At 44.4% G+C, this 9878-nt stretch overlaps 1 protein-coding gene across 2 annotated transcripts in view; it reads left to right on the top strand.

The window, feature by feature from the left end:
* Positions 1-9878, top strand: part of PAMR1 (peptidase domain containing associated with muscle regeneration 1) — a 57228-nt gene that overhangs the window by 2905 nt on the left and 44445 nt on the right. For both annotated transcript variants that reach the window (XM_057384175.1, XM_057384174.1), the window contains exons 2-3: positions 6688-6864; positions 7588-7716. In XM_057384175.1, coding sequence (XP_057240158.1) covers positions 6688-6864; positions 7588-7716 — 306 coding nt within the window. The remainder of the gene's footprint in view (positions 1-6687; positions 6865-7587; positions 7717-9878) is intronic.

Raw genomic sequence — 9878 nt, 5'->3', positions numbered from 1 at the left:
GGGCTCTCAGAGCCAGGGGAGCGACTCAGAAGTGCAGTGGCCTTAACATGTCAGGGCAGGTTGGAAAATAGCGTTTTGTCTCCTCCCCACAGATGTATCTAATTTTTATCCACATTTATCACACCCAGTTGCACAGGGCCTGCCTCGAGAGCTGGGGGCAGGAGTCAGGGCGGTCTGGGAATTTATTTTTTGGAATAAACTTGGAGTGCAAGTGACTCATGTTTCCTTAAAAATATATGTGTGTTTTTGTGTGTTTCTGCCTATCTAAACCCTTCCCAACCTCTCTTCCCTTCCCCCTCCAGCCCCTGTCTAGTGAAGTGAAGTCCAGATGCACTCAGACACATCCAGATGCATTCAATCTTAGCAAATGGGTTACTTCAGTTCACATGTTTAGGTTCCTAGCATGGACAAAGGGAAAGAGACTTGCTTTTTATTTTGGAAAAAAGCTGGGGTTATTCCCTTTTGACCCTGAGGCCTCTTCAAGTAGCTTTAGGAGTCCCTGCAAGCCTGCCAATGCCCAGATTTTTCTTTCCAGCAGCCTTGAAGGGCCCCTTACTAGCACAGGACTATGCAGCTGTCAGCAGCAGGACCTCCTGTAGGCATGTGGATGYCCCTGTCCCTCCTGCAAGACCAGGGACATGGTGAGAGGCAAACTGGATGGAAGGCCATGGGGCAGGGAGACAAGTGATCAGTGGGGATAGAAGGCTGGCAGACTGAGGGAATCTTCAGTCCTTGGTTAGGGCCGGACTACACACCCCCAGGGAGCTGTAAAGACTAAAATTTGAGGATGGTTGCTGTATGTATGGTGTATTTACATCTGGGCAACATTAACTGCAAGTAAGTTGCCAACATGTGYAGGTTACATTACAAGAGGCAAGCCCTCAACAGAGGTCCAGCACCAYTCCTCCACGTTTAGGACACGAGCACATTCTCATGCTATGTGGTCATGAATTTCAATACTGCAGCTGCTTCTTCTCCACAGATTTGTAAATATTCTCCCCTGCTGCAGAAGTTTAGCCTCATCAATGCTGACACCAGCTCCAAAGTTCTGCATTCATTACCTGTTCCTGTTCCTCGTCTTGCAGCCCAGAGAAAACAAGTTTTCTTCMTGATCATACTGGTATCATTTTTCTGCTCAGAATAAGATCCTCTGTCCCAGAAAGAATMAAAGCCTGAAGTAAATGTGGCAGCTTCTGAGTTTTAGCCTTAACCTGGCTATTTCTTCCTGTGACAGCTTTCCACAGATGAGAACACAATGCTACAGTGCCAATAATAAGGTTATAAAAGCCAGGTCATAAAAAGAAGAAACTAAAGGAGGGAGTATTTAAAAAAGACAGTAAAATTAGTGTGCATTTATGAAGTGGACAGATTCCACTTAGTATTGTAGATTTCCTCCTGTGTTCTCCCACTGGCTTTGTTTGTTTTTTGTTTTTTTTTGTTTGTTTTTTTTTTTGGTTTTTTTTTTTGTTTTTTTTTTTTTGTTTTTTTTTTATTTTTAAACAGAAATCCTCTCTTTCTGCCTCTCCCCACTTTCACTGTGTGAAAGTGCACACTACTGGCAGAAAAGGATGCTAACTGACTGTAGAAGCAGCAGTCTAATTATTCAGCAAAGTTCTGTGACCATAAAGTAAGCACACTGAGTAAAACTAAAACGGAWGTATTTTAGCTTCTCTTTTAATTAGCCTAGCTGCTGAAAAGAGTAATAGGTACATAATTTCTAAAGARAAGCAAGTGGTTTTAGAGACAACATTGTCCCTTTCATCCTCTTAACACATCAAATAGACAAATAGACATAATTTGCACAGTASTTTATCTGAGGCAAAAAGGTTAACAATAAAGACCTGCACTTTCCTTTATTATTAGTGGTTTGGGGTACATCATTTTCCAAGAGCCCCAGTAAAAGTCTCTTAAAGGAAACATCCCTCTTACCTTCCAAGGTCTCTTCCTCTTGGCCTTGCTGAAATCAAATGGAGAATTTTACTTCTCAACACAAGGGAGCCATGGTTTCACCCAGCGTTGTGCTCAGTGCATTTCCTGTTGTTAATGTCCACACACCTGATCCCTGTGGGGTGAAGCCCAGCTTCCATATCCASACAATGGCAGTAGAGCCAAGGAAGAAAGGAGCAGAAAAATGAGACAGACGAAAGTGCAAGCTGCTAGCAGGTTTCATCTCAGTTGAAGCTGTTCTTTCGTTAATGAGAAAGGTTCCTTTCAGAACTTTTASATGGCCAAACATTCCCTACTAACAGCCTTAAGGAATTGCTCCTTCAAAYTGAAATGCTTGTTTCTTCAGCAGAAGACAATAGTTCTTGTTGAGCAGCATGCTGAACAATTAAGATGAAATCAAATACAAGTGGGCATGCTCTCATCTGTAGAATATGAACTGGTTAAATAATCACTTGGAAAAAGTCTTCCTTTAGGGACTCAAATTCTAGAGATGTATCTGTTTCTATTTGCTCTTACTTACACTGCACTGTCACTGCAAATGGCACTTTTCAAAGCAATTTGGAATAATATTTCTTTGAGCTTAAGTAGTGTTTACCAGTGTGCTGATGGCTAAATAGAGGCATGGAAGGAGAACCTTTTCAGGATAACAGAATGGCCTTGTAGGACAGGAAATTTCCCCCAAGGACAGATATGGCAAACTGTTCTCTTGCTCAATCAGTTGTCTGATCCCTCCAAATAGCAGCTACTGTCAGCACAAATATAGGGAGTGGGAATGGGAAGTCAGGGAGAGAAGGGAGACCAATGTCCCATCTCAGCAGCAGCACAGGCTTATATCAGTTAAAAGTGACTTTACTCTAAAAAGCCCTCATTCTTCCAAAGAAGTGGAAGACACAAGAGATAATTGGTATAATTTGGCTTGCTTCAATTCACTATAGTTCTTAGCYATACCATTTTCCCATCTCTCAGATCTTTGGAGAAGAAATCCCTTTCTATCTAGTGAGGTATTTATGACGKACAAATTCACTATGGCAAAAGACTAGTCAGCTTTTGACATTTTACCATGATGAGCTGCCTGACCCCCACCCTGAGGCAGCAATGTGCTTGTGGGTCTGTTCCTGAATCACCAAAGCTTTAAACCTGATCTCAGCCCTGGAGGGGAGGCAGATTCATTGTGGTGAATTGTTGGACTGACACTCCCAAGACGGAGGATATTGCCTGAAGTGTGCTGGGTCATGCCAGGCTCCTGAGCCAAGCAGGTTTTCCCTCCAGCATATGCCCTGGATGTTTGAGTGCTTTCCCAACACAGGCGTTTCTTGCTTGGTTTCCATGGTCTTGAGCTGCTTCYATGTGAGCTGTTTATGCCTGGATTTAATGGGCTTTTCTTCCATCATTAAAATCTCATAAATTAATCCACTGTTTATTTGTCTGTCCAGTGTCTTGTTTGTCCTTTGCAGCTAAATATTTTGCATGGGTTGTCAAGCAGCTTCTTCCTGCTTGTCCTAAAATCAAAGACTCAGTCACTGCCTGCAAGCCAGACTGCCTGCTTTGGAAGATTATCAAAGTAAAGCTCACAAAACACCCCACAATTATCTCTGCCACAGCTGGCCAGGGCCTYGCTTTCAGTATTTTACTCAGTCAATAAATCTTCCCTCACTTTTCTCTGCCTCATTCTCTTGTTTTGGGGTAATTAATGGCCAAGTGTGTGTGGGGAAGCTGCCAGTGGTTACCCATCCCCAAACACACAAGGAGCAGCAGGGTTATGCCTCTGCCTCCCTGGAACACAGGCTGAGCTCAGCCACACAAACAAACATTGATTACACACTTAAATGGCTCTGTGCATATTCCTATTAAACTTCTGAGACAAAGGTTTTACTTGCCTTTTTTTTTCAGTAGCCCAGAGATAAAACAAAAGGGATCCTGCCATTATTAAAGGGTGCATAAAGTCTTCAATCAAATTTCTTTCAAGAATAGTTTTGACAGAACCTCAAAATAATAGATTCCATGATTTCTGTGTATAAAATCCTAGAAGGACCACTTAAAAAAATTCTCAAATACRCATATTTCCTTGTCAMAGCTATACATGTTGCGTAAAATGCRGTACCTGAGAATCTGAAAAGGAATTAAATTATCAGTAAATCAAAAGATTGTCTRCTTTCATTGTCTAAGTTGAGACACAGGCAAGATTTAAGCAAACAGCATTTMTAGGTGGCAGCAAGTATATTTTCACAATTCTTTAAGGGCCAATATCTGCTGCTCCCATCTTAATACTAATATTACCTCAAGGTCAACTTATTCTACAAATAAACGCCTTTGATCCACCAAGAATAAGGGTGGCCTCTGCTTTTGGCTCTCTTGTATACACAAGCTCTACAKATAAAAATAAATATGCACATGCACACATTCACACGCTCTACACACAAACAAATACATGTGTAACATTTTAGGGAAGAACAGAGCAACTTATGTTGAAAGGGACCTCTGGAGGTCATATGGCCCAGCCYATCTTTTGGTGCTAACTTGAAAGTTAAGTTGTGTTGTTCACAAGCCTTATCTTGAMAGGATTTGAGTTCCTCCAAGGATGGAGACATTCTTTTGTCACCTCARTGAAACTTTGCCTGTGAATATTTGGATCATTTTACAGACAGCAATTTCTCTTGGATAATATTGCCACTTTATTAATAGRCTTTAGCAATCTTAAGATAAATTAGATTTCCAGCTTGAGTTAGAAAAGATGAGAAGGAAAGATTAAAGAAGGAAGCTTTACAAAAGCTCTGAGTCTTGGGTAGTTATTTATTAGTYAGACTTTGGAGAGTACTGCATGAGGAAGGAGTGAGACCCCCACCTCATTCACCAGAGACACAGCTATTGTCTGTCTTATACAGTGAGATGTGTCAAACTGAGTGTCAGTTCTACTGAGATAATTAGATGCATGTAATTAATTTTCTCTGGAATCTGAATCAGATACAACTCATAGATAAAAGGCTTAATTAAAAGAGAATAATAGCCATAGGTTAAGAAGTCCCAGCTTGGCCAGGTTGATTGACTGCCATTCTGGGAATTAGAAGGCATGAGTTTAATTCCTGACTCTGCTATTGTTTTTCTCTGGGACCTTGAGCAAAGTCACTTCACCTCCCTTGTGCTTCRTTTTCCCATCTGAAAAGAGGACTTTGTAAAGCATGTCAAGATCTACAGGCAAAAGGTTTAATAGCTGCTGAACACTAAGGTTATTTCAATGCAAGGTTCCACAACTGGAATGAAAAATTACAGAACCTTATTGAATGACAGAAGCAGCTTTTTCTTTTTGGAATGATTGTAGGTGCAGAAAGGGGGGATGGAAAGGTTTCAGCACAAACAGCAGCCTCATTCGTCAACTTACAGCAACGGCGGACTCTCCCTGGTCGGAGCACCAGGCCCAAGGGAAGGCTCAGTTGTGCAGACCACAAAGGGCTGACTTTCATTTCCCGGCCAAAGGGGAAAAAAGAAAAAAAAAAAAAAAAACAGTTTGGCAGTCCTTTTTTCGTGGAGAGGGAAAAAATCATTAGGGGAGAAGATAAGCTTCTGGGAACCAGGCTTCATGAGATCATGGAGAGTCAAGTGAGACAGCAGCAAAGCTCAGTGGCAGGGAGTTCCAGCATGCACAGTAATTAGGTTGTCAGTGACAATGAAACAAAAAACAGAAGGGAGCCAGGTACAGGCATGGATGGGAGTGCTCCACCTTASAGATGTATGGCTTGTTGCAATGACAAGGCAACCCTGTTACTCAGAGTTTAATACACAAAGAAAAAGGTTGTTACCTAACCACAATAAAATAAAATAAAATAAATAAAAAAATTTAAAAAAGCATAGAAGGGGGAAAAAATAGATAGACTCATTAAGTTTCCTTCATGTCTCATCCTTCTAGTCTGCTCTCTCCTTTTACTATCAAACTCCATGAAAGCAGTCATCAGAGCTGTCAGCTGGTTAGAAGGCATGCTGACAGCACTGTGCATTCCTTAGATCTCTCTTTGTAGAATTTAGACAGCACACTGGTGGGGAAAGACAGGATCTGCACTYACTGTGGCAATCCAGAGTCACAGTCTGAGGTTGTTTCTTAAAAGGGTACTTCATGCATAGCTTAAATATCATATGAGGTTATGCTAAATAATAGAAAGTTGTTACCATATTAGAAATGCCAGACAAAATGAACCTTTAAAAAACTCTTGTTTCCTTTGGCAGTGAAGTTGAATACAACAATATGTGCTTCTGGGTGAAAATAGCGAGTGAAACTGGTTAAAATTCAACCATAAGAGTGGCCTTTACTGGTAGTTTTCAAGAATAGCAAATTCACAAGCAGAAATACAACCAAAATCATAGTTTAAATAATCTCTACTATTTATGATGTTGTAAATCAGTCCTGCAATCTGAAGAAACCTTCTCATGTGATGTCATCCTCTGGGKTTTTTTTAAAGCTGTTTTTCTCACCACAGAATTGGTAAGGTCTTGCATAGAAAATGAACATATTCTTTCCCCCTGGTCTGTTTGCCTCCTCTGGCTGGCACTGCAAAATCCTGCGTGTTCTTTAGACACCCAAACCACACTGACATTTCAGGCACATGTTACCATGTAGTTTGGGTTTTTCTGGGCTGGAGACTTCAGCCAGCCTCATGGCATCCATGATCTGACAAATCACTGGATAATAGATCCTGCCAGTGCTCATCAAATGATGGATTATTTCCATGTCCCACTCTCTGTTCTCTGCAGAGTACACAGTGATCAATGAAGACTGCCCAGGAGCTGAATGGAATATCATGTGTCGGGAATGCTGTGAATATGACCAAATCGAGTGCATCTGCCCAGGACAGAAACAAARAGTGGGCTACACCATTCCCTGCTGCAGGAACGAGGACAATGAGTGTGACTCCTGTTTAATTCACCCAGGTATGTTTATGGCTTTACTTTGTTTACAACAAATGGTTGGCCAAGGCATCATGGCAGATGCTGGGCAGGGCAGTGGTGAGCAGGCACATCTCACTGAGGCTTGGGATTGTCCTGCCTTTCCTCATCAGTCCCTCAGCTGACAGCAGCAAGACACTTGGCAAGGCTTCCCCAAAGCAGGTAACATCGCTGCCCAAAAAACCCCAACACACTTTCTGCTGGCAGTATTGTCCTCAGGATATCCTGGGCAGGCTTGGGAGCTGCCAAAACATGACACTATAGCTGGYTTCATACCAGGAGTGTTGTGGTGGTGCTCTGGGATGATTTGCATCCCSAAAGCAAGAAAGGAGAGGCAACTTGGAAGTCCCTCTACAAGGAGGAAAAAGAAAAGTGAAAGGTGAGAGCRGGAGGAGCTAGGAGTTTAGAAGCCATCAGAATCATTTGGACTGGGCCCAAGTGGCACCAGCACACACATTCAAACTCCTGAGGGAGGCATTTACAGTTGTAGCAACGAGATTTAGAGGTTTAGGCAAGTCAGACTGGGAGTCTGGTTCCAAATCTCTTAGGGTGTGGAGGTTGGGTATGGTTCCCAGTGGGGAAGCTGTCAGCACCACAGCAGTCATTAACGTCATTGGCATTTTCTGTGGAAAWGACAGAGAGGCTGCTCCTCTTCCTGCAAGGACAATCCACCTTGGCATTCATCTAACACAGTGGCTTTCTTTTTAGGCTGCACCATCTTTGAGAACTGCAAGTCCTGCCGCAATGGCTCCTGGGGAGGGACACTTGACGACTTCTACATCAAGGGAATTTACTGTGCAGAGTGCAGAGCTGGCTGGTATGGAGGGGACTGCATGAGTAAGTGTCCTACATGGGCRGGGAGGGATGGCAGGGACAGGGAGTGGTGGGACAGAGCCAGGACCATGCTGTGCCTCTCCAGCTATTCCTGCACAGTGACTCTTGCAAAGGCACAAGCAGGAGAAGGCAAACACAACCAGGCAGTAAGCAGATCTGCAATGAGGAAAACTTCTCTCCCAGAGCTTGTCTGAGAGCAATTGGACTGGGCCTCATGTCATGGTGGGTTACAACCCTACTAAATGTCTGTTTTGGTTTGGTTTATTTTGAAACTTTAACTACCGTGACTCCGGAAATCTTCTGTAATCTGCATTTCTTGGACACGCTTCATCATATCCCCAGAGCATAAGCACAAACATTTACCAGGGCAACAGTTTCATCAAAGAGCTTACCCTCTGTCCTCCTTCAACCCCTGCCAGCCCCAAGGAAGTCTCAGTGTTTCCTCCCTGTGTCATCTTCAACACACTCCAAGGCGCCTTTGGAAAACAGTTTCTTGCAGCTTCTGACTCTGTCATGACCATGACTGTTTCAGGCCCTGGTAGCAATACCTAAATGTTTTGTTGCTGACAGTGTACAAAAGCTCCCACTTTTTATTTTGCTAAGATGTTAGTCCAAATTTTGTCTTTTAATAGTGAATTTCATTGGCTAATTGGATAACACTTAGGACTAGTATTTCCTTTAGCAATTTCCCACCAGTGAAGGTATAGCCCTCTTTCAATCATTTTTTTACTGTCTCTTTGTTCATATTTCACTGGAACTGGAAAGCAGAGTTTACTTTTCCTACTCTGTTCTGTCCATTGTGCTACATACTTTAGGCTTGTGTCCTCTTAGTCATTCATTTTAAAGCAACAATTTAACTCACTTTAACAACTTTGCCCATGACTGCTCAGGAGGTGAAAGCATATAAAATAAAATCATTGCTTCTAACAGCAGAATATGGCAGATCAACATGTTTCAGTGACAGGGCTAACTCAACCTTGAGGCTTTGGAAGTTGATAAAYGGAGTCCTTGCTGTTTACAGTGTGATTTCTGAGAGCACTATAAAGTCCCATTGGCTCTAGGTCAATGCTAGAGCTTCCCTGGCATTTTTTTACAAAAGCAGAGCCAAGAAAGAGTCATTAACTCCTCTAAGTTTTCCTCTATCTGCCTGAGTATATTGGTTGCCTATGGTATATTTCAGCCTATTCTTCCTACTTGTATTGAAGCAAATACACCTTCACACAGAGGCATATTTGGACATTTTTGCATGGCTGAAAGTTTGTCTTATGKTGTTTTTCTTACTTCTTGCTCTTTTCAGGGAAGCAGTGTGACACTGAGGCTGTAGTCTCTTTCTGTGGTTCTGTGGTTCTGTGGTACATGGGAGGTAGGGGTAGGAAGACCAGATAGTGCTGTTATTGTCCCTTCTACACTTAAGGTRGGGACACAGAGGATAGTTGTGACTCCAGAACATCCTGAGCTCCCCTTTTGTGGCTTTCGTGGCTATCTCAATTTTGACTTCGATGGTAGGCAAGGAAATGTTTGTATGGAAAGGAGCCTATAACCATGCTGGGTGCTGGACTGCGGGCTCACAGCGGTGTGGCTTTGGGTCTGGAAGGTGGCCAGCGAGCAGCCTTTGAAAGGCAGCAGGCAGCGGCTGCTGGAGCCCTGGATGTGCTAACACATCACAGCGGGCAGAGCACAGGAGGAGCCCCGCTCTTTGCTACCTGCATACCGCATCGCAGCTGAAGTTTTGCAGCCGGCCCGGGGTGCCTGGCCAGCGGCAGAGTTTAAYCCCAGAAACACGAGGAAGCGCCACYACAGTAATCGGGGGATATSTAACCTGCCTACTCCGTCCCGCAYTGCCGCTGCCACAGCTGCCGGGGCACGGAGCGGCCTCTCGGGGAGCTCCCGCCTGGGGAGCGCCGGGCTCTGTCTCCCTCTGGCGGGGCCGGCGGGCGCTGCGGCTCCCGGGCCGGGGCTGAGCGTGAGGGCGAGCTCCGCTGCGGCCGCCTCCTCGCGGTGCCGTGCCGGGCTGTGCCGGGCTGTGCCGAGCCGAGGCAGCCCCCGGGCTCAGTCTGCCCTGCCCGGCCCGGCGGGCGCTGCCCCCGCCCTCAGCCCTGCCCCGGCGGCCCGCGGTCCCGGCGGCACGGCACGGGCGGCGCACGGGCGGTAGGTGGCGGCCCGGG

The sequence above is a fragment of the Malurus melanocephalus genome, unplaced genomic scaffold (assembly GCF_030028575.1).
Source record: "Malurus melanocephalus ecotype Western Australia unplaced genomic scaffold, MMel_1.1 scaffold_690, whole genome shotgun sequence".
In the NCBI taxonomy this organism is placed as follows: Eukaryota; Metazoa; Chordata; class Aves; order Passeriformes; family Maluridae; genus Malurus; species Malurus melanocephalus.
This window is presented reverse-complemented; position numbering and strand designations above follow the sequence as displayed.